This window comes from Doryrhamphus excisus, linkage group LG10 (assembly GCF_037039965.1).
Source record: "Doryrhamphus excisus strain RoL-2023G ecotype Guam linkage group LG10, RoL_Dexc_Guam_v1.1, whole genome shotgun sequence".
Lineage (NCBI taxonomy): Eukaryota > Metazoa > Chordata > Actinopteri > Syngnathiformes > Syngnathidae > Doryrhamphus > Doryrhamphus excisus.
Window position 1 is genome coordinate 9712782 of NC_136366.1, and position 25279 is coordinate 9738060.

Consider the following 25279-nt stretch of genomic DNA (forward strand, 5'->3'; position numbering starts at 1 on the left):
ATGGTGAAAAATAATGTAATATGAATAGAAAGTATTTAACACATGTTTGTGGAGTAGATGTAGAGCATTCTTGTTTAATAGAGGATCTTTGTTGAGTGTTACTTCAGCAGGTGATGAAAAAACAGCAGAGCTATCTTCTTTTGTTGAGGATCTTTGCCTAAAGTTTTTGCAGTAGGCGTTTGTGCAGCTAAAACCTCCTATGTCACATAAACAATCTTTGACTTAATATTTGTGACTCCCTCAAGTAACCCTGCTATAATGTATAACGCAGCAGTGCTATGATGTATCGTGTTTTGTTTGTGACCTTTAGATGAATCCCACACGTACTTCCTGGTGCAGCCTCATGATCATGAATCCATGTGAAGACCAGACAGTGACAGAGCATCATGAACCTAAGCAGGCGTTCCTGTCTGCAGGGAGGTCACAAAAGCAAACATCACAGGTGGTCCACCCCAACAATACCATGCTAAATTTAGCCCGGGCTGCTATTGGAGCTCATTGTGCAAACAGGAGCAACTTAGTGGAGCTTTCAGACTCGCCTTTTTAGGGAAGCTTGTGAAAGTCGTGGGTGGACGCCAGCCGGGCCTCGAGTATTACTTCGCCTCCACTCAGCCGGAGAGGAAATAATTTCCATGCAAAAGGAATGAAAGCACGTTGGTCTCCTTCAAGGCTCCAGTGTAACAATAGCTGTGAGAGTGGTTACATAAAGTGCACACGCTGCTTTGAAAGATAAACAACACATCTTACAACATAAGCACTTGTCTATGATCGGGATACATTTTAGAGCCATAATACATCTATCTTTGAATAAAAACAATAAAAATAGCAAACCTCTTATGCCTTCCTACTGCAGAATCGCATCGAGTGGGTTTGTCCACTGCTGCTATACGTCAACGTCGCCGCCATATTGGATGTGTCAAAGCTGAAAATGAATACTTTTCTAATAAGCAACTTAAGTTAATTGCTCTCATTTATACGTTCACACGCGCACTCAGACCTATCCAAAATGGCGCGACGTTGACGTTGGCTCGGCTATCGTCTGTGTCGATGGTTAGCATAGCTAGCTAACACTGTTAGCATAGCTAGCTAACATTGCTACAACCGAAAATAACTTTAAAAGAATATTTATTGCTGAACTTACCATCTCCAGTTGAATAACTCACAAACTACCACTTTAAAAGAATATTTATTGCTGAACTTACCATCCCCAGTTGAATAACTCTCAAACTAAGTTTATGCTAACAGTAGCTAAGGTTAATACGGCCCGGACTTGGCCGGAAATTGTGTTCAACTTCAATTTTAATCGTGTTTCAAAAGGTGCTGGCAGTGTGTTAACAAGAGTTGCTGCCCCCTAGTGATCCGGAGGATGCGTCAGTCTATAATGTTCTGAAAAACGATACTGTATACCGGGACCAATTATTTATTTTAAAAATAAACAAATAAGCAAATTGTACTTTTGGCGTAAATGTTATATTAATTTATTATTAATATTTATTATAATTATTAATTTTTACAATTGTTGGCCTAAATGAAGCATTTTCAAGCATAAAATGGCTACAGGAACTAAAATACAAGGCAGAAGAAGCATTGTACTTGGGACTGTAGTACAGTACTGGATTCTACATTGGCCACTAGATAGCGGTGTTTAGTGAGACACACACTAGACTGATCACCAGGGTTCCCGAGGGGACACTTTCACTGTGACACTGCTCGAGTGGGAGTTTTTTTATTTACTCTAATTGGGTCTACTATAGTGGGCTAAAGCTGCAAGGAAATACACTGTCCAAAAAAAAAAAAGCCAAAGAACCGCTAGTTTTAGGTGTCATATTTGCTCTGATCACATCTGCTATATTGGCTAAAACAAGTGCAAAGGTGACTATAGGGGTGTTATGTCATGTCTTGAGGGCTCCAATAATGTTAAAAACCTATTTCCAGGATTGGAAACAGATTTTATATGCCCAAATAATAAAAATATTCAATTTATTAATATTGAATCCTACTTGGCGGAAATTCACTGATCGCGGCTGGGTCTGGAACAGATCACCCGTCCTAAACGAGGGATTGATGTGCACCTGTTTGTCAAAATGTCATTCTTGAAATATATGACAAGACGAGGCAGCGGCAGACGCACCGTGAGTGGTAATTATTTGAAAAAAAGAAAAGAAAAAGACAGTCAAACGTTTGACAAGAGCGGCGTGCTGCAGAGCAGAGAGAACAAAAAGTCATTTTGTGTCCTTTGAGGGGGAAGAATTTGAGAGGCATGAATTTTTAATGTCACATTTGGATGCGAGGAACCGTAATTGATGTCAGGAGTAAAAAGGGCAAGAAGATGACGCTGGTTAATGTTCTAAAGAAAAGAGCAGGGAAAGAATCGACTGTCGTTTTGTGACTAATTGGACACTTGGTGGCTTTTAGGATTTTTTTTAAGGCTTCTTGTTTGTTTATTCTAGTGTACAGCTATTCTCAATGTCACGTAATAATAACGTAATAACGCAATAGTAAGTAACGCTGCCAGTTTAGGTGATTCTTGGTCAATTTTATTTTTGTTTTGCTGCCAATTAAAAAAAAAAACTATGGGCAGCAAATGGCCCTCAGGCTGCACTTTGGATACCCTTGGCTTATTGCATACAGATTTTGGTTGTACTTGAATGTAAAAAAGTGCTAAATATTTCTAAACTTAAGGTGACTTATGAGTATTGCTACATCTTGCACCAAATAAATACCAGAAAAAGCACTCAAATTCTATACCTTTTTATTATTATTGCTCCCCGCTTTAGCTCTTGGTCACTAAGTGACGTTAAGAAAAGCATCGGACGCTTTTCACCTGCACATCTATTTCCATTTTCAAGTATTTTCCGCAACTCTGTGTACTCTGTCAAGCTGCTTAATATTCCATTTACGGAATGTTTACACATCACGTCGACATAATAAAGCGTGAAAGCGTGTCCATTTTACTTTGCGTCCTCCCTATCATCTGACTTCCTGGTTCCGCCTGTCTATCATCCAATCAGGTGCTTTGCAGGGGCCGAGGCTTCTCCCAACATCAAGAAGACATTCTAAAACCAAAGCTATGAAGTCGAGTGTAAGGTTCTCTACACGCCGTGTTCTGTTTTATTATAAAAATACTAAATGTGTCCCTCGGCTAGCGTCTGTACAAAGATTTACATCCGTTGATGATAGATTGAATGCAGTAACTAACAAAGCGGTGCAAATGTGTGTGGAAGTACGGTAGACGTGTCCCCTAACTGCGCTGTGGTACGCTTTTCTCCTCCTGGCAGTTGTCCAGCAGCTCATCCTCAGAGAAGCTGATATGGAGGCAGGTGTCGTTCGTGGGTGAAGACGAGGAGGGCGGGTGCAGGTGTGAAGGCGAACTAAGGGACTCAGGTTCCTCCTGAGGACTCTCACAGCCACTGGAGACCGTCAGAAAGGTCCCACGCTCCCCGAACACGCCGTCGTAGTCCCCCTGCAGAGGCGAGAGCAAGGATTTGGTCTCAGAGCGCACGCCCGAGTCCTCGCTGGCCGAGCCGGAACTGCTCTCGCCGGCGCTGAACGACTGGAAGTCTGCCGAGGACAGTGAGCTGGGGGTGACGTCTGGGAAGGAAAGGCTGCTGCTGCGGCTCGCCGGGGGGACGCTAACTGGCGAGCTGTCGGCGAGGGCTGGCGGAGATAACCCCTCGGAGCCCGGGGACAAGGTCCGGCTGGACCGCTTGCGGTTCATGGAGGGCGGAGGAGGGTCCAGCTTGGGAATCGTCTGCTTCCATCTGTCAAAGAAAGAACACAAGCCCGATCACAAAGTCATTCACGTGTCATTCAAATGCAAACAAAAAATTATTTACAAAAATTACCAATTACATAAAAGTGTAAATAGTACAATAAAAAGGCTTTAAAAAATTAATAAAAATGTAATATATGATAAAGAAAAGACATAACATTGACTTAAGTGTAACAATATAAAAAATAAATAAAAAATACATAATGTAAATAAAATGGCTACAATGACTACTTCCTGTTTGGTATAAAATTATGTTAAAAAAATCATCCATCCATTTTCTATAATGCTTATCCTCATTTGGGTTGTGGGGTTAAAATGAAAAACATAATAAAAATATAAAATTGACTTAAATATGTGTAACAATTAAAAAAAACTGTGTATGCAATGTAAAAGTAATGAAAAAAATGAAAAATATAAATAAATAAAAGTAAAAATATAAAAATTGACGTCAATAAAAAATGTACAAAATAACAAAAATAAAACTGAAAACTGACTCAAATAACTTAAAAATAACTTACAAATATTAAAAATAAATGACAATGATTTTAATAAAAGTGCAAATAAAATAAAATAAAAATAAAATAAAAATAAATACATTAAATTAAAAACATTTAAAAAATGACTGAAATAAGTGTATAAAATATGACAAATAAAAGTGTAAAGTAAAGCAAAAAGATCTTCCATGCAAGTGTAAAAAAAGAATAAGAACAAATAAGAATAAAAAAATGTCCCGGGTTGAGAGCCATAATGCGTGAATGAATGCAGAACATCAACAATGCAGAACAGCAGCGAGCGTCTGCTGTGATTGATTTATCCCTGGCTGTGTTTTCCTTGACTTGTTATTAGCATAGCTTCCACTCAGCACTCTCCTCCATCCTCTTCATCTCACTTTATTCCTCCTGCTTGCTTCAGTCAACAAGGCCACCTGCCAAGCGCCCTCTTTAAGTCTATTTCGAGTTTTATTTCTTTGTGCTGAATCCACGATACACAGCTTTTTTAACAATGAGATTAAAAACCTTTATATTCCGCAACAATAAAAAGTCTTTCTAATGTCCTCAAAGGTGGAGGATTAAGAGAGTTGTTTTTAAAAGCATGAATGCTAACCCTAACCCATTAATGAGGGTAAGCGGCATTGAAAATGGATGGGTGGATATTTGTTTAGAAAACCCCCCAAAAAGTGTCAAAATGAAATGCATCTTTTCACAAGAAGCTATTTTTTAGTCGGGCGCTGATATTTTCCTGAAACTTATGATCTACTGCTGATTACTTAGGAACAGAAAAAGGTACGATTCCCGCACACTTTTGCTGTTTTTTTGTTTATTTTATATCCTGAATGTGCCATCAAGCCTTTGGACGGAGCCCACTTTGGACACCCCTGGTTCACGTATGTCACCTGCTCGGTGAGGTGTTTACAAACGACAGACAAGTGTCTCCCGGGTAAAAGAAATGAATGTATGGGAACCAGCGGATATTAAAAGAGTATACTTTAATAACGGCTGCCGGTCAAACATGCACGGGGCTTCTGATGTGCTTTGCGCCTCAAGCTTGGATTATTGCTTCTCTTGTCTGGAAAAATTTGATTTTGGAAACACAACATGTCGAAAAAAAAACATGCCCAGACGTTATTTCCTCAAATAGTGGAACAGACACCTCATTTTGGTCATTTTGTCTCTACATTTTCTGTTGTTTCTCATCTCATATTGGGGGGAGATATGTCTTTATGTCTCATCCCATCACCAGTCAAAAGTCAGCCAGGATGTGTTCACGGTCTGACAGAAAGTCGGATATACGTAACTCTTTTCAAGCTACGCATTTAACACTTGGGTTTTCAAAACAGTATTGTGAAAGGAGCCATGTGTAGCATCCTGGTCACTAGGTGGCTGTAATGACACCGGGCCATTACTTGAACACTGCATGAAGTCAGCAAGGCAAAGCGGGGAAAAAAAAAGGTTCTCCTATTCCGTGTGGAAGTGGTAGGTAGAGGCTAACTGGTTCTCTTGCTAGCTAGCGGTTGTCTCGAGTGTCTGCAGCATAAGAGTTGAATGTGGTGTAAACAATGAATAATAGGACTGTAAAGGTGACTATAGGGGTGTTATTTCATGTAAACGTGGGTCTAATAATGTTAAAAACGGCATTGACAGAATCAAAAGTTTTTTCTATGCTCTAAGAAAATAGTCCATTAGCATTGACATTTAGGACTGGACTAAAGTCCTCCTCCCATTGAGTGTGGAAGTGGTAGGTTTTTGGCTTCTTAGGGTTGGAAGAAATAAATTCGCGGCTAACAGGTTCGCTTGCTAGCTAGTAGCTGTCTCAAGTCTCTGCAACATAAGAGTTGCCCGATATGATGTAAACAGTGAATAACAGGAGGTGAATTTAGGGGTGTTATTTCATGTCCACGGGGCTCTAATAATGTTAAAAACCGCATTGAGAAAATCAAACAAGTTTTTTAGGCCTGGATTATTTAAAAAAAAAACAAAAAAACAGTGAATGTATGTTGCTGGCCACAAAATGTGATATTTTCATGCACAACGTCCAATCTCTAAAGATCTACCCTGAAAAATGAAGACAATGAGTGTCTTTTCTGCCGTCTACTTCCTGTTTGGTAAGCACACCAAGTTGGTGCCACCGAGCGACTCGGTGATGGCACAGTTTTAAAAGCGATTATGGCTTTGCAGAGACACACATCCGCATGTCAGCGGGGGCTTGGATGAGGCGTCATTAGCAGTGGTTGGATGCAGGCTGCAGAGCGCACGCGCGCACACACACACACACACACACACACACACACACACACACACAGGTTCTACATGCAGCATTATACTCACATAAGGAAAGGAGGAGAGAGGAGGAGGATGAGAAGAGGAAAAGGAGCCAGGCAGTGCCGAGAGGAGGACCTCTTCAGCCTTTCTGGGAAGCAAATGATGCGAGGGACAGGGATGCAGAAAAGCGATGGAGGGGTTTCAGGGTTTATGGTTTTGTTGTGGGGGTGGGGGGTGGGGTGAACAGATTGTAGGAAAAGGATGCTTAGATGAGCAAGAGGATGAGCAGGACAGGATCCTCACACCTGTGTGGTGGAGAGAGGCAGCAGTTACACTCATGTCAACAGTAGATCCCGGCAGTTGCCGTTCCAGTTCCGGGACTGTTGACAAACTGCACCCATAAAAAAAACATTTTTGATGCTGTGTAGCAGGGGTGTCCAAACATTTCGCAGCGGGGGCCACATAGAGAAAAATGAAAGGATACAACTTTGCCAGCATTGTCATTGAGGTGAATATTATTATTATTATTATTACTAATATTAAAAAGGACCTGTTATGCTCTTTCCACTTTTCTGACCTCCTATACATGTTGTTAGAATGTATTTTTTTGTTGTGACCTATAAACAAACAACTTACTAAAATTAAAAAAATACAGTATTATTTGTATTTAATTACTAATTAATGTATTATTTATGTGTTCTATTTAATTATTATAAAATAAACAAAAAATTATATTGAATTAAAAGTATTTTATAATACATAATTTTTTGTTTTTATTTCACATTACATTATTATAACACAGTTTGTATTATCATAATACTATGGTCAACTTCTTTTTACACTTTTAGAGTGTGTCCTAAAATATTACCTGTACACTTGATAAAAGCTTTATGATTATTATAAATTTTGACCTCGGAAGTGATTAGATCTACTTCCATTATTTCCTATTTGACACATGCATCCAAACGGCCGACAGTGCAGGGTTTGAGTATTACTTTACTAAATGGCAGAGACCATGACAAAAAGGAGAAGCCATTGAGTTCTTCACCTACTTTCATATTTCAAGAGTTATTTCCACCTTTCATGTTTTATGATGAGTGTTTTTTATTCATGAAGTGTGTGTGTATCCAGGGCGGGGCTGCTGTCTACGTTTGCTGTATATCTTTCTGCTCGTCACGACCACATATAAAACACTCGGCGTAGTCGGGCGAGGATAGGACACGGTAATAGGAGCAATAAACCGTGCAGCTGTTGCGCTGCAGCGAGGCTCCCTGCTTCAGAATTAAACATTTCCCGTCGTCCCGATACGCCTACGATGCAAAGCTCGCTCACTTTCACAATGGATGCCGATGATGGTGCCGTGCCTGCAACACGCCGAGAGCTGTTTCTAATATTCTGGTGTCCTTATTCAGCTCCGCCGGAGGACGAAGACGACGTGCTGCCTGTTACGTAACCACCAACAAAGGAAAAAGGGGAAGTTTGAGCTTGGCGCACATTGGAAGCGAACGCCGTAGCTGCAAAGACTTCGGCTCTTTGGGAAAAGATTTGAGGTGGACTTTTCTTCCCTTTAATTTCCCCCAGTGTTTTTTTTGGGGGGGGGGGTGGCAGCTAAGCGGAAACCACAGCGTTTGAGTGGAAGCAGACGCACAAAAACTCCAAGTGTCCACATTGGCTTCTCCTTGTTTTGCAGTCGTCAAAACAAAGCCGGGAAGGTTGGGTTGGGACAGTGGGAGATTTTCACAGCAAAATGTTGACGCGTCGCCTCGGAGGGGATTAAAAGCTCATTAAAAAGTCATTACATACTTTATGGTGGCGTGCATGTGGAGGGGGGGCTTTTGTAGATGAAACGACTGGAGTCATTTGGCAGAGTGGCCCAGGAACCTCGCCGCAACTAAACACTAAAACTAAACAAGGAGGGGGTGTTTACTCCAGGAGTCATTTTGGACCTTTGTTTACGTGACCACGATGTTTTACGGCCAAAAAGGTGATGTGGTAGCACTGCCATGACAAAATGTGTGCAGCTGCTAAAGTGCGTTCAAGGGTGGCCAAACAAAGTGGGACTCAGCACTTTGCACCTTCCCGCTGTTACAACATTGGTTCTGTTGCTTGTGTGTTGGGCAATTGACTGAGAAATACGCTTTCCTATCCACTTTCTCATCCCTATCATTATTCAAGCTAAATTTAAACACCTGAAGTGAGTATCATAAGTCTTACTTTTCCTCCACGTTGGCCGAGCTCCTCGGCGTGAACGGGACCACTTCGTTGGACTCGTTAGCGCACTCCCTGTCGTCAGCAGACCCGTTGGTCCTGATGAAGGGGTCGGACAGCTCGGTGTCGTTGCGGCTGTTCTCCAGGCTGAGCAGGAAGGACTCGGCCCCGGCGAGGGCGTCGGTGATGGTGGCGTGCGGCGGCCACGCAGGCGTGGAGGTGATGAGCTGCTTCGACGTCTGGCTGCAGCAGTTCTTCAGGTTGAGAGACAGCGACCTCGTCGATGTCGAAACAACTAGAAGGAACACAATAAGACAGAATTTATAGTCATATCACCTTGTACTTCGGTATGTGACAAAAATAAAATTAAAAAGCTTAAACTATATTAGGAAAGCAGGAAGTGAACAAATGTAACAGTTACTGATTGTAAAAGTACCAGATGGAGGGGTAGGATTTAATAAGCTTTGCTTCTTCCTACTCCTTTTGGACATGTGGAACTGTGAACTGATTATGGGATGCACTCACTTGTAATCTGATGCATGTTCAAATGAAATTAAACCAGTTTACCAATAATACCAGTAAACCAATTTAGGTGACTTTATAGTCTCTGATGTTAGAAGTAACAAAATTATACAAGCTAAACAACGAGTGATTGACAGTGTCCGTCACTCACTGTATCCGTTGACTGAAGGCTCCCGGGGTGACTGATGCTCTCCCTGCGGTCCTGGCTGTGGCGCCGTAGTGGAGGGTCCTTCCTCCAGTTCCTTGAGCTGCTGGACCAGCAAGGCTAGGTGCTGCAGCAGGTCTCGGTTCTGCATGAGCAGCTGGTGAACTCGAGCCTGCGCCTCCATGCGAGCCGCCATCTCCGCCGCCATCTGATCCTTCAGCAGCTGCACCTGTAGGTCAGACAAAGACGAGGGTGGGGGGGTGGGGGTTGTATCTAGTTTGCATAGTGCTAAATCTGATCCTCACAATCATGCAATTAAGGTCCAACATAAGCATTGTCGATGTTTGGCCTTGACTTTCTACATGTAAACAATGACTGTGTGACTATTTTAATGCAACATCAGTCATCTTCCTTAACTGAATGAGTGCTGCCCCCTAGTGGGCCAGCACAGCCCATACTGTAATTCAAATCAGATGCAATATCCTACAATACGTTTGTAATATTTTGTCATACTACAAAGTAAAATCATTTGACATTTAAACATGAACACAACATCCAACTATCCAACATGAGCGTATGAGCAAGCCTTTCCCAAGTGGTACCTGTGCGACGGCCACCTGCGTGTGCTGCTGCTGCTGCTGTAGCTGCTGCTGGAGGAGCTGCAGGTAGTGCTGAGAGGCCAGCGGCGTCAGGGAGGTGGAGCAAGGGCTGCTGGGAGTGACACCCTGGGAGGTCACTGTGAACACAGACCTTCCGTCAAAGTCCTGAAGGCAAAAAAGGGAAACAAACATTGGCTTTTAGTGGCGGATAAGCAAGGCACTGAAAATATGCATCTTTTATGATGGACGACATCTTTCACACAACCGGAAATAAACTGACAACATTTACTCGGAAATGGCCTTCCATTGCGTGCCCCTAGAGGGCAGTGTACCTGCATGACAATTGGGTCAATCATTTGCTGCAACATGTATAACCAAACGCTACTATTTGTCTTTAACATATTATTATTATTATTAATAATACATTTAAAATGTATAAAAATGTAACAAATTGTGTATTTTGGAAAAGAGATTATTGTTAAAAACGTATGAGAGCTCAAAACTAAGGTGATGTAATATAACTTTTAATTGTTTTAATTGTGACACTCACTTGTTGCTAGGCAAAATTCACATTCGAAATTGAAAGATTCAACAACGATTTTTTATTATTATTAAGTGTTATTTTGAGGGGTACAAATCTTAAAGCAGGGCTATGTTTGCTGTCACCGCCACTTTAATAAAAACACCTTTCTCCTTCCTATCGGGATATCAAATGCTTTCTGTTCCCTCATTTTTCTTCCTCGCTTTGCTTATCAGTGCAGTGCAGACGTTCACGAGTGGGATTATGGCAGCGTTTCCTTCAAAATGGTTTAGGATTAGGATTTAGGATTATGTACCAGCACCTTTCGGCAGCCAGCGGGAACACCACACGTTCCAGCCGTCTTGCGTTTTCCTCTTAAAGCAGCATGTAGCATGTTACCACAGCAACAAAGCCTCTCAGGAGCACATTTCCGCTATGTGTTTCTTCACGGCTCTGCAGAGCCTAGAGAAACAGTGTCATCTAGTGGCCGGCAGTGGAAGTGGGCCCCTATGTTACTTTGCATTGTGTACTTTTAAGTCAAATACAGTATGACTATTGTTGCTTGGAAATGACTTTGCATTAGGGCCACGTGGTGCGGTGGCTCACAAGAGCCAGCAGATGGGGCTGTGGTATAAAAATAAGTCATACTTGAGCAGGTGAGACACGGTGTGTAATGTGCACTATTGCCACCTACAGCACTGGGGTAAAACTGCATAGCAAAATAATCAAAACAACTCCGGTTAGAGTAAAGCAGGGGTGTCCAAACCTGAAATACTGAAAAAAAACAAAACAAGAAATATTTCTTATTCATTATTAGTAAAAACTAAAGCCTTTGCCTATCCCCCCATTTTTTATATTTCCAAATATTGAAACTTTCTTCTTAAATAATTTCTTGTAATATAATGACTTTATTCTCATAATATTTTGAATGTATTCACAAAATGACTGCTTCTCATGATATTAAAAAAACACTATTTTACTATTTCAACTTAATGCTTCTAAAATGACCTTATTTTTCCTATATAATAATAATATAAAATATAATAATATTATAATAATTTCCTAAAATATTTCAGTGTAATTCTTAAAAAATGAACACCTTTTCTTGTTAAATTTTGTCTTAATATTTTCCTCTTAATTCTTGAAAAACAAAACTGCTGATTTTCCCATTATTGATGTTGTTGTTTTTTTCCTTGAAGGTTATTTATTCAATTTTGTTTTGGACACCCCCGTAAGTAAGACCAGCCTCACCATGATGGTCTGTCCTGGTTTGACCACGCTGAGTTCCGCCAGACTCTGAAGGATTCCACTGAGGGTCTTTTCACACAGAGATGCGCCAGCCAGTGCTTCTTCTTCATCCTGGCCTCGTCCTCCTTTATGATCCTCTTCCCCTTGCTCTGCCCCTGTCAGGGTCCGGCCTGTGGAGGGTGGACACCACAATCATGGCATTCAGCTGTGTTAGTCCATCTTCATGTGTCTTCATGTGTCTCACCGTGACAGCTGGACTCCTCCGTGGACTTGTCACTCTGGCCGTCAGCGTCCTGCTCGGCGTGCTGCAGACTCAGCTTGTGACAAACCTCAAAGGCTTGGCCCACCGTCCTCACGATGCGCATGGCCAGTGTCTGTTGCATGCAGGATAGAGTGATGATGGAGGGGAGGAGGAAAAGTTGCTGTTTTTTTTTTTTTTCTCAAGAGGATTAAAATTCAAGTGTACCTTCTTTTTAGATTTGAAGACGTTGCATCGGAAGGAGTTGCTGGAGCCGTCTCTGGCGATGTAGCTGAAGATCTTCAAGTCTTGGGAGTCGTGTGACACGTAGAAGATCCTGGGAAACAACATGGCAAACTTTAAAATGCCACACAAACCTCACAAATAAATAATGTTAAAAAGACAAAAATGCTGACTACTGTGGTTGGAAATGCGGTTCATGTATATATATCATAATATTTTGTTTACCTTATTCAGCTACATGAAAGTAGTAGATGAAGATAGCTCCAAATATTAGCTAGTATATAATAGTATAGTATAATTAGCTAGTATATATAATAGTGTCCTAAACATACAAGATGTGAATATGCTCCAAATGTTTTTCTGCACATGCATGAGCATTACCATGAATGCAAGCACCACCTATAGAATATTGATTATGTTGCCTAATGAGTGCAGCTATATAGACATCTAATGTATAATACATTCATGCATATTAGCCACGAGTCGTATCAAAGTGAAGCAATACATAATATGATGAGGGGGAGAGGTGACGGACCTGTAAATGGGGTCGTGCATGATCAGCATCTTGTTCTCGTCCCACGTCCACTCCTTCCTCTGGAATGACATGCAGATCACACAAGTGGTGAATGCAACATGTGGGCGGACATTTGCAAACGTTGTGACTCACCTTGGGCTTCTTCCTCAGCAGCACCTTGACGCCGTCCACGGACACGACAATGCTGACCTTCTTCTTCTTGATGTTCTTGGCCTTGAACTCATACTGGAAAAGAAAGAATGACTTGAATTCTCTTAGATTTGGCGCTATCTGCATCCACATTGGCGAGATCATAGCCGCCGCAGGAAGCACGCCGCCAAAGGTAACGTGTGGGTTATGTTACGTCTCCTTTCTGTCTAAGATGTCTTTTTCTCTAATTAGGTCTACTATACTCCGGTTTCCAAAAACATGCTAGGTTAATTAGCCACTCCAAATTGTCCATAGGTATGAATGTGAGTGTGAATGGTTGTTTGTCTATATGTGCCCTGTGATTGGCTGGCCACCAGTCCAGGGTGTACCCCGCCTCTCGCTCCAAGACAGCTGGGATAGGCTCCAGCACCCCCACAACCCTCGTGAGGAAAAGCGGTAGAAAATGAATGAATGTCTACTATATTGGGCTATATGAGTGTAAAGATAAGATAAGATATGCCTTCTTTTTTTATAGGGGTGTTATTTCATGTCTAGAGGGCTCTAATAATGCTGAAAACCATATATAGGTCCTAAACAGGAAAATATTCAATTTACAAATAAGGAATCCTACTTGGAATAAGGAATCCTGCACAAATTGGGCCATCTTAGCAATAAAATATCAACAGGAGTAGATTTTCAAGGTGTGTGTAATTAATAAATACGTTATATGTATTTTCTGTGTTTTCTGTATATTTTTGAAAGACACATTTTCCATATAAAATGGAAGAAGTTGGGGTTTGTGTGCCTTTTTCATTCTTATTGACATTTTAGATCTCCTGCCATTTGCCATCTTGTTAATGAATAAAAACCACACCAGGAGGTTGCTTACAGCCAATTAGCTTTTTGAGACCGTGGCTAAATGAACAGAGGAGTAAATTGGAACGTTTGCGAGATAAGCTTGTTAAATGAAAGCACTTCAATGTAGTGCGGTAAGCCGTCATCCTCATGACAGTTTGATGAGCATCATCACAGAAATGAAAAGCCATAGGAAATTATCACAGGTCCACATTTTCCTCTCGGGGACGCAAAACTCTGCAGCTAAATTTAACAACAGCAGCAGCAAAAGCTTGAAGTTTCCAGTTTGTGTTTGCTGCCAGCGGTTGCTAATGTGTGTGTGTGTGTGTGTGTGCGCGCGCACGCTCGCTGAGGCAATAAAACGTTTTCACCTCGTCAGCTGGTCGGAGCTCTTAGCCAAGTCTGGCACGTCTACTCAGATGAACGTTACTTTTTAACACGAGGAGGCTCAACTTTGCCAGCTGCCGGGCGGCCCTGCGGGGGCGCCTTCAGACCTGGGTGGCGATGTCCTGAAGACAACTTCTTCATGTTGTTGTTTGCACAACAAAAAGGTGGTACGAGCAGTCTTAGGGTTACGTACGTGGACTGGACTAAGTCCCATCTTCCATAGCTACATGAACTCCCAAGTCAGTCACCCTGTGTACATGAAGCACATAAACTACAGGAATAAATACACTAAGAAGAAGAATTACATGAAAGTCATAAAAAAATAAAAACCAAAACACTAGCAGCTAGGGGTGCTATTATCGTGCTTGTGAGGAAATTATGATGTCAGACGATAAATCTGATAACATTAAAAATAGCTCAGATCATGAAAGCGCCACACTGGCTGCTCGGAGCGTGTGCCCGAATACAGTGCACCTTGCTGGGCCAGGCCATGTGGCTCCTCTTGCTCTATGCTCTGGTTCTCCTGATCTCTGTAGCGCCACACTGGCTGCTCGGAGCATTTGCACAAATACAGTGCACCTTTCTGGGCCACAGCAGGGAGCACTTTTAATCAGATGTTTACCAAAATTAAACTGATGTCTCTTTAACTCATTCCCCACACCTCCAAAATGTCTTCTGGGAATCAGTTGGCCCCCTTTATGCACAAGCCTACAAACTTTAACAATCAATTCCCTTGGCCTATTTTCCTTAGAACGCCACAGTAACGCTGGATTGTGACCGTATATCCACCGCTTGCTAATTTTGCATGCATCGACTCAAAGCGGTCCCTGCTTTTCCGGCCCTGGATCCATGGTCATTAAAGTTTCAGCCTCTAATTATACGGAAACCAGTCCCGGGAGAGCTGATTAAATAGAGAATAGTTTTAGCAGTGGTAGGAGGGGGGGGGGGGGGGACACTGCAAGAGACCTGAAACTGGATGAAAGGCAAAAAAAAAAGTTTGAAAAACACACACTGTTACTCCTTCACCCGATAGAATATCAATCCATGTGTCGCAATGTTACATGACTATATGGACTAGGACACGCTGTAGGAAGAGCAAAGTGAAGCAAGCATCAAAGCTGTTTTTTTTTTTTTGCATTACCCAGCTAGCCCAGGGGCATCAAACACTTTTTCCACCACCACCAGCCACATCTCACCAGCCGCAGCTTTGCTGAAATGCATGTACAACTGCACTGCTTGGGTCGTCTCAAACGACATTTCACTCACCCAAGCAACATTTTCATGCTCAATGACTAGGTAGGACAGCTCTAGTCTGAGGGGATGGTGTGAGAGCCAAGCCATTATTTCCCATGTGAAAAACGGTTTCCTAATCCAATGGAGTGGATTGAGAAGTGACTATAGAAACGTCTGCCGTCGTCCAACACATACACATAGCTCCTTTAGAATTCAGACTTCATGCCAGCAAAGAGGGAGTTTGCAATTTCATCTAAAGCATCAAATTTTTATATTTGCTTTGTTTTTTTTTAAACCTGCTCAGAGAGCGCTTTGAAATATTGAAGCTTTTAACGCTCCGGCTGAAACAAACAATTAGCTTGTTGCTTGAGCGTCGGTGAGCACGTCGGGTTAGAACCTCAGCGAGGCCGGGAAAGGCTTTAAGAAAGGAGCTTAATTTGCTTCAGTCCGCTCGCTCTGACGAGATGCGGAGAGTAAGTGAGTCGTAACCAGCGTGTGACTAATGATGCGAACTGAGCTGCCGTGCCGAGGATGCACAAGTTTGAGGAAGGCGTCTTCTGAGATTTGTCTCTGGCCCACAGGACGCCTCCTGCTGACAGTGATTGTTGGAACGTTCCGGCTTTCAGCAAACCGGGAGAGAGGCTCACTTTGAATGTGGCTGGACTGAACATTTCCACTGTTGTTTCTGCATGAAAAAATGGTGGAAATTCTATCAATGTTTTCAATCACAACCACGAAAATCCTAAAAATCGAACCAGCAACCACCAGAATAACAGGCAACCGCGTCATGACCTCAGCCATGCCACTGTGCACACAAATGTGGGAGGAGTTACTTGTAGAATGGGAGAATGATTGACAAAATGGATTAAGTGGTTAAACAGATTACACAAGGATTGGTGATTGAACCAGCAACCCTGGGGTTGGGAGATGACCAATCAACCGCTTGAGCCATGTCACCCTTTAGAAGAAGTGAATGTTCCAAAAATTACATTTCATGAAATTAAACGGCTGCACGGCAGACGAATGGTTAGCACGCAGGCCTCACAGCTAGGAGACCCGAGTTCGATCCCACCCTCGGCCATCTCTGTGTAGAGTTTGCATGTTCTCCCTGTGCATGCGTGGGTTTTCTCCGGGTACTCCGGTTTCCTCCCACATTCCAAAAACATGCTAGGTTAATTGGCCACTCCAAATTGTCCATAGGTATGAATGTGAGTGTGAATGGTTGTTTGTCTATATGTGCCCTGTGATTGGCTGGCCACCAGTCCAGGGTGTACCCCGCCTCTCGTCCGGAGACAGCTGGGATAGGCTCCAGCACCCCCGCGACCCTTGTGAGGATAAGCGGTAGAAAATTGAATTAAACATCAGAACGTAAAACTTTTACAGACGGCGGGATTGAACCAGCAACGATCAGGTTGGAAAACAACCAGTGTAGAACCACCTCCTATATATGACAATATATGCAATCTACTAATTCAATTTCACTCCGTACAAGGCTACACACTTGTGCACACTGTGTGTATGTTAGCAGCCCCGCCTCCACCCACTGAGACAGAGACCGTATGACTGGCAAAAGGGCTCACTCTGTTCATGTTCTATGGAACAACAACACCAAGATGGAACCCTTTCCATTCCTGTTTGGAGACCAGTAAAACAGACAACGTATTGAGGCCTGCAAAATAATCATGACATTTTTTGTGTGGTTAATCATCCCAGTTCTTGAGGTTTTGTTCTGGATGAGAAATCTTGTCCCGTTTTAATCTTGCAAGATCTTGTGACACCCCAAATATCTCCCACCCTTGCTAATACAAAAACCAAAACCAAAAACTAAATAGCACGCTTTCTCTTCTGCTCCGGTGGATATTTGTAGACTTCATTGACGAGCAGGTGTCCAAACGGAATGCAGGCGGCATTGTGGTGACTGGATGCTCCCAGTTGTACCATTGAGTCCATACTGGAGCCCACAATAGCCTCTATAGATTGCAACCTAGCAACCACTTCATTATAATTCCCAGGATTTGGGGGACTTCCCTGGAATTTCTCTCCTTTTTGGGGGGTAGTGGAGAAACACAAAGAGATGACTGTTGGGAGAAAAAGTGAGCTGAGAGCACAATGACAATGAACGCCCCCCCACGGCAGCCTCCCGTCTTGGAAACCCAATATACAACCGGTATTAGCAGCAAATATTTTATGGTTGGCTTTTATGTGACCTGCTAGTCTTCCGAAGAGAAGATGCCATGGAGGGGCTTGTTAATCCCAACCTTCTGTCGTCACTCGTCAGGTCTTTGCTGTTGCCGTATTTCAATTAAGCCTGTCGCGATGGAGCTTATGAAAGCACCCAGAAAGATGTCCAACACAGATGGCGACCCGTGTACACCCACCCCCACAAGACCCCCAATAAAATATGCATTTTACCTCCACTTGCTTAGTTCTACACCACCTAGCCGTGTTATAGAAACTAAAGATAAACAACTTCAAATGGGAGGGGGCGGGGGGGGCACACATTTAAGCTCAGGGGGTGCATTGAGGGTTTTGGGGGTCTGTGATGTGACAGCGTTCTTGCCAGTAATCCTATTATTGTTACTGCTGCTACGTTACATAGCAGTCTCCAGCTGGAGGCGGGGTTCTCTGCTGCTTTGGGGGCCGCCCCCAACCAAGAGCCCCTTTAATACCATACTGACCCCAAAAGAAGACCTGATCTGTTTCCCCAGAAGGTTTATACATGCAAACTAGCAAATGACTTTTCCAATAGGAGCTTTTCTTCCCATGTTGAGCTGCAACAATTAATCGATGATTAATCAAATGTCCAATTAATCAACAACTAGTGTATTTTAGCTTGATTGAGCCGTGATCTTCAACGGTCACTGGATCTAATTGGATCTAATCGTCGCTTGTGAAGCGGCTGGGATGAGAATCAGCAAAAAGGGTGGCGTGCCATCTGTGGGTCGAGGATGAGGTCCCGCCCCAAGTGGAGGAGTTTCACTCGCTCAGGTGAAGGGAGGATGGAACACGTGATGGACAGCCAGATTGGTGCAGCATCTGCAATGATGCGGACTCTGCATCTGTGGTGCCCAAAGTCAAAGCTCTTGATCTACATTCCTACCCTCACCTATGGTCTTGAGCTTTGGGTCGTGACCGAAAAGGACAAGATCCCGAATACGAGCAGCTGAAATGAGTTTTTCCCCATAGGGTGGCTGGGCTTTACTTATGGAGATAAGGTGAGAAGCACTGTCATCCGGAGGAAACCCGGAGTAGAAGCGCAGATCCTCTGCATTGAGAGGAGCTAAATGTCGAAAGTGAGAATAGTTGACCTCCTAACAAATTTTGAGGGACTGCCCCCAGCGAGGAGTCCATTCTCGGCCACTAAATCTGAGTGCACTATAAATGGACGCGGCTACACGGAGATGAAGTGTTTGGCATGCTAAGGTTGTTCCTTTGTTTTGCCTCCACCTCCCCCTCAACGCGGCACTCCCGCCTCCTCACTAGGCGTCGTCAGCGCCCGGGGGACGTCCTGTCCTTTCACTGAGCCTGTCAGCGAGGCGCTCAGGCGTGGTGCCATTCTCAGGGCAAAGATACTCAGTCTGGATACTGAGTCCGGAGCTGAAACGCCCTAAACGACATCAATGGTGCCTTCGTTTGAAACAAAGGTCGCCACCTTTGAAGATGAGCGCTTCAAAGACCGCTGAACAGCTTTAACCTGTCAAGAAGGTGTTTTATAGCACGGTTAGCCGAAACAAAAGGGTTGGTAATGATTCATTTCTACCACGTCTTTTCAGCTTTTTGGGAGGAGGAAGTAGAAGAGGCAGGAGAACAAATACAAGAATCTTTCAGCCTTGATATTGATTCTGGTCTTCCAGCCAATAATAAGACAACGGCTCTCCTTAGTTATCACGGTCGCTTTCATAAGAGCAGATGCTTTAACATGAATGATTGCCAGGACAGTCAAAAGGGTTAAGACCAAAGGTGTGACAATAATAAATAATGTTCATTTTCCCTTCCATGGTGATGGATGAGAAGAGTAATGTTATCACAATAAATTACATGGCCACATTATTGTAAAGTTGTGTGCACATTAAAAATGAAAGGATGCATTTTTGTAAAAATGGTAAAAAGTTATATATGAATCACAAGAAAAAAATCAATTTTTGCTACTGTTTTTTTCTTTTTAGTTTTAGTGTTTTGTTGTTAACAAAATGCAGTACATCGCCAACTAGTGGCCTGGCATGCATATCACACGCCTTCCACTCAATTTTGCAGCTTTGCATGTCCATTGATTGTCTAACAACATTGTTGTCTTTATGTATTTTTTTGTATAAAACCCAAAAAGTAAAAAAAAAAAAAGCCCAAATCAGTTCTTCCAAGTTGGGTAAGTGTACCGGCCTGGGACAGCAGCGAGCGGCAGTGAGGGAATGTCGTGATGAAACGGCGCCTGGGGGCTCTTGAAGCAGCTGAGTGGCTTTAGAGAAATCTTTTGTTTTGCGTTGTAAAAGGTCTTGGTGGTAATGGTGCTGCTGAAAGAGCCTCGGGGTGGGGGCTAGTGTGTGTGTGTGTGTGTGTATGTGTGCGCTACATGATGCTGCTTGTGGAGGCTGGGACCATTCAGCACCCGCTTGTCCATCCATGTGAGCAAAGACCTGCTGTCTCCTCCCTGCTTTTAACCCCCCTGACACACACTCTCACACACACACACACACACACACACTTACACTTACATTTTAAGGCATAGAAAGCCTGTGATTTATTTCTATATTGCCTTCATTTCGTTGATGAAAAAAGAAAGAAGTGGGTTTTATACAGAGCTGAGTACTGTTCAACGGCCTTTGACTTGTCGCTGTGCCAAAGAGGCGTTGCAGAAAATGCACCGTCATCTCCCGAGAGCCACTTCTTCCTTGCAAAGAATGCTAATTGCCAGTGAGCTAGTAGTGTAACTACATGTTTATTATTGTGGTTGTGCTTTCCAGTGGTGTACGGCTACACTGGTGACAAAAATAATGGGGAAAAGATCTGGTGATGCACACAACCAGAGGAATGAACAATAAAGTGCCAAAAATGTCAACACAATGTTTTAATGTGACTTGATGAACGTCACGAGCACCTACACAATAATTCATATTGGAGAATGAACGAAGGACGTGATCCACACCACATCTAGGTCGCTTGTACATCTGCCATTAAGCCCCCCATGAACACCAACCACCTCCATTATGCACCCTGCCCCGCCCCAAATTCTGCATATCCGCCGTACGCACGTTTGAGTGCACATAGAACAAAAACCTGTGGCCTATGATCCCCCAGCCCTAGTAGGAGCTAAGCTGTGCTCTCATTTAACATCCTGCTTGTCTAGGACATGCTGCAGGGACATAAGGTGTCTTTTGAAAACACCTCCAACTGTCCTACATTTGGCTAATGGCGCCCCATAAAATAAATAAATAAAATAACCTGTTTACGATCGTCTAAGTAGAACATTAGAGCCATCTAGACTTGAAATAACACCCCTATAGTCACCTTTACATTCCTCGTACCTAATATAGTCGTCATAATAAGGGAAAATAAGCCATGTAGGACAGTTTACGACCTTTTTTTAACATTATTAGAGCCCTCTAGACATGAAATAACACCCCTACACTCCTCTGATCCAATATACATACACTTATTCAAAACAAAAGGGAAAATATTCCATTCCTAACACCTATTTGTCATAGTCTGCTGCTAGCATTAGCTTTAATAGTGGTGGGAACAGAGTTCTTATTGGAATAAGCCACGAAAGTATGAAATACTTTGGTGGGTTACGTAAAAACATGTATTGTGTATAAATGTTCGTTTTCTGTCTATACTGTCGTATTGTACTGCGATCCAGAATGCAGGATGGTGCGTCAGTGAAGCTAAAAACGCACAGTAAGAGGGAGAGCGATGAAATTCCCCATGAGACGCTTGGCAGTCGGAGAAAGGAGCCCGCATCCTGGCGTACATCCGAGCGAGCCTTAAAAAAAATCCCATTAGAGACGATCGGAATTCAAAGGGAAGCTCTGCCTGCCCTCAAGTCAGCCATCTATTCCTGTCAACAGCGAGGAGATAGCCAGAGACGGGATAAATGCAGGCGCTCTATTTTGGTCTGGAGAAAAGTGAGGGCATGGAGAGAAAACACCACTGGGGGGTAAGGAAGGAGAGACCGTTTCCATTTGTGGTGACACGTCCTCCTCCTCCAAGTGTTCGTCTCCAACACGTGAGTCCCCATCCTTGCATCGAGCATCGGAATGCAGCGTGTGCGTCACAAAGCGTGCACGCCATTGGAGGGACTTCCATTCCAGGCCTGAATGAAAGCGTGAGGGCCTCCATGCAGCTCCAGGGCTTCGGCCTCACACACTTGAATGAAATGAGGAATGAAAAAGATCTGCGGGGGTGCGACATTGTGTCTTTGCAAGCCTCTTGCTGTGGGAACCTGCAGGTGCGGCAGCGCCGGCCAATCAGACGCCGGGCCCTGCCCTCTGGTCTCCCTCTCATGGTGAAGCGCGCGGAAGGAGAATAAAGAGATTAGCTGAGGCCACGGCGGCTTTGGCAGCTTCTACGTCGCTCTCTTTGCTGCCGTGGCTGCATGCTCTCCAAAAACCAGTATGCTGTGTCCTCCAGTCCCACTCCAGTATTGTAGGTGATACGTATATGACATTGGACAAGTGCAGAGTTGCTGTGTAAAAAGTGAATCAAGTGCACAATAGCTTCTTGGAGACACACTCAGCTCATTAGCATTAAAGCTACAGACACACACATTTCAAATGGGACTTTTAGTCATACGCCACTGGTAAAACTTGCTTTACATTCCTTCTAGGCCTCCTTGAATCATTCAGACGTTTGTGTTTACTTGTTCTGCGCTACTGAGACACTTTTGGAGACAAATTCATTTCAAATACACCCCCGCCACCCCCACATCGCTTATCACCTGTAAACACGGCTAAGCCGCCAAAATCATTCTTGAGGACAGCCGCCAAAGCAGTTGAGGCGGCGGAAGAGGCCTCGTGCATATTGCAGAGGGTAAATGCACATTTGGGCTACTTTTTTGGCTGAAAATGAAATCACACATTTGGTCTGAGCGCGCTCACTCAGCCGTGCTTAAGAGCCTCGTCGTGTCGGAGCCTCGCGAGGCCCACTTTGATTACACGCCGACCCGCTCGCTTCCAGCAGCTGTGTGCAACATCCCTCGGGAGGAAGTGGAGTGGGGGGGGGGGTTGTTAATGATGGCATACACGAGGAGTAGCCTGCGTGCGCCGACACTCTCATAAACATTCATTGTTGAAAAAAGTATGACGGTCGGCCACCACAAAGCAACCCACCCAGCATCCTCCAGTTGTTTATGACACAGTAAGCATAAAATGTGTTGTAAAGATTGCGATAATGAGGTCAAATGAGATGAAACTATCATAGTAAATGTCAAAAATGTAGAGATTCAGCATTTATCATTGAGTCAATGCGTGTTCATGACCAAGAATTTGGAATATAAACTTGTCCGGGGTCAGGAAATTTCCTTCCTTCCACGTATGAGACGATGTATGACTTTATTCTCAAAATCTCCGATGCCCCCCCGCCCCATGTGGCCCTAAAAAAAAAAAAGGGAGCACTTAGATTTGAGACTAAACTGTGTTTGTCCGAGGTGAACGAATGGTCACGGCTCTTTAGTTTACCGTCATAGAATGGCAACCATGTTTTTATTTATACATCTCATTTAACTATCCTCATTTTGATGCTTTTCTTTTCCAAATAGAGAATTGCTAAGCTTACTCTACTTCTTCCTACCTCTTTTCAGACAAGTACTTGAATTACTTGAATGTGACTTGACATGTTGACATCTCAAGTTAAAAACCACATCCAAATAAAACCCAGTGGGGTCCAATGAAGTCATCCATGCAAACACGATCCAACACGACCCGAGTGCATGCTTCACTTTGTCCCGTCTACAAACTTCATCTGACAGCAGCACACTCTGCCTATTGTGCGTGCAATTAGCGTGTTATTGTTCACTTTCAGTCCTCCCACATTGAACCATCACGCTACGACTTCACATTGTGTCTGTGTACGTGTGGGCGGGTGTGTGTTCTTCTTACCCTTATCCTCCTCATGGCCGCCACGATCTCCATGCGACTGTTGGGCCGTGGCACGTCCAGACTCCCCACGTACTGCCACACACACGAGAGAAGCTCTTAAACTTAAGCATCCTCACTTAGGGTAGACCCAGTAACACCACTTCACTTCTTTTTACACTTGTACGACAGTTGACAATGTTAACACGTGACTTTCACCAAGTTCATAAAGGCCTTAGGATGGCCCCAGGTAGGCCGTGGAACAGATCCGCTTATCCTCACCAGGGTCGCGGGAGCGCTGGAGCCTATCCCAGCTGTCTTGGGGCGAGAGGCGGGGTCCACCCTGGACTGGTGGCCAGCCAATGACAGGGCACATATAGACAAACAACCATTCACACTCACATTCATACCTATGGACAATTTGGAGTGGCTAATTAACCTAGCATGTTTTTGGAATGTGGGAGGAAACTGGAGTACCCGGAGAAACATGCAAACTCCACACAGTGATGGCCGAGGGTAAAATTGAACTCGGGTCTCCTAGCTGTGAGGCCTGTGCACTAACCACTCCCCACCGTGCGGCTCCCCTGGAACAGATCATTTTTCACTATTTATGAATTTGTTTAAAAAGCAAAGGTTGCCTACTGCACTTCTATTCTACAAGACACACCATCTGCCCCAATAACAGCATGAGACGTTCATGTGCAAGAGGAAATGAAAGTACTGTTAGTCCAAGCAAGTAAAGCTGTGAATTGCTGTTAACAATGTCAAGAAGCTAATCTAGTGTGTACTTAATGATGGTTAATAATTGATCGGGTTCACACATTCACTTTGATCTCTGGAGCTTAGGACCACGTGGTGGCTTTCCAATAACCACTTTTGCACAATTATACGCGGGTTATCATGAGCGCAAAGTTGATGCACCTGCTGAAAGTCAAGTGCAACTGGACCAGCCAGTCCACGCTCACCTTGGCTTGGAAGGAGATCCCATGCTGGTAAGCCTCCTCGTTGTGCAGCGGCAGTCTGGAGTCCGCCACGTCGTCCACCAGGTTGTATCGGTTCCTCCTGACGGGCATTTCGGTCTACGTGGGCGGCCGAGACACAGCGAACATCCGCCGCACGTCGCGCTACAACCTGGCGGCAGTGCACGGCGACAGTCCGCAAGGGGCTCCCGCTTGACTGCGCATCGTTGTCCTTCCGAGCCGGAAGAAGGTCCACCGGGCGGGAGCGGGACCTGACGCCAATGCGGTTCTCGTAAATCACGGAGCCGAGAAGGAAAAGGATGGTCCGCTGTGGAGAAAAGCTGCAGGTGATGATGCCTCTGCCTCTTCTCTTCCCGCCCTGCCTTTCGCAGAGCAATGATCTCTATGGGGCAAAGTTCCCCGGGTGGGATGCACCCAGGCTGGGACGGGAACACCCGAGCTCCCCCTGGAGACCAAACATGGAGACACTTGCTCCAACAAACAAGGGAGGAGGAGGGTAACATCAGATCCAATACAAAAATTATACCTTTACAAGATAATAATGAGGTATCGCCATATCGTAAAATTTTTACTCAACTGCAGTGGGTGCCGGGCATTCTGTAAGATAACTTTTAAAGTCGTCCCTCTCAATATCACAGTTTGATGATTGCACAACTTGATGAATAAATGATGGCTGTATTATCTGTCAAACATATTGAAATACAAGTAGTATGCTGTACTCTGGTCACTAGGGGGCAGTAATGACACAGAACATTGAGACCTTACATGACATTACTTTAACACTGCATGAAGTCAGCCATGGCATCTCCTCCGATCCCGTGTGGAAATGGTAAGTTTGGG

The 25279-nt window shown here is 43.8% G+C and overlaps 1 protein-coding gene across 2 annotated transcripts; it reads right to left on the reverse strand.

The window, feature by feature from the left end:
• Positions 1-2133: 2133 nt before the first annotated feature.
• LOC131120033 (carboxyl-terminal PDZ ligand of neuronal nitric oxide synthase protein) lies at positions 2134-25106 on the reverse strand. Of its 2 annotated transcripts, XR_009126644.2 has the most exons (12): positions 24425-25106; positions 23484-23555; positions 12922-13014; positions 12790-12848; positions 12240-12348; positions 12018-12147; positions 11777-11943; positions 10009-10170; positions 9413-9635; positions 8746-9034; positions 6598-6836; positions 3617-3761 (listed from the first exon to the last, which is right to left on the reverse strand). XR_009126644.2 is itself a non-coding variant. In XM_078794034.1 (11 exons), the coding sequence occupies exons 1-11, from the start codon at positions 24530-24532 to the stop codon at positions 3242-3244; spliced, it is 1932 nt and encodes a 643-aa protein (XP_078650160.1). In that variant the 5' UTR covers positions 24533-25094; the 3' UTR covers positions 2134-3241. The 2 variants fall into 2 exon arrangements, 1 of the variants encoding a protein (XP_078650160.1); XM_078794034.1 differs by lacking the exon at positions 6598-6836 and having other exon boundaries at positions 2134-3761; positions 24425-25094.
• Positions 25107-25279: the final 173 nt, after the last annotated feature.

Bases quoted from the DNA above. Each gene is read 5' to 3' on its own strand.
- LOC131120033 (XM_078794034.1), bottom strand. From the start codon at position 24,532: ATGCCCGTCAGGAGGAACCGATACAACCTGGTGGACGACGTGGCGGAC. The intron at 12,148-12,239 runs GTACACTTGAAT...TGCATGCAACAG, and splicing joins TCTTCAAATCTAAAAAGAAG to ACACTGGCCATGCGCATCGT. The intron at 9,035-9,412 runs GTGAGTGACGGA...TGTTCCTTCTAG, and splicing joins GCCTTCAGTCAACGGATACA to TTGTTTCGACATCGACGAGG.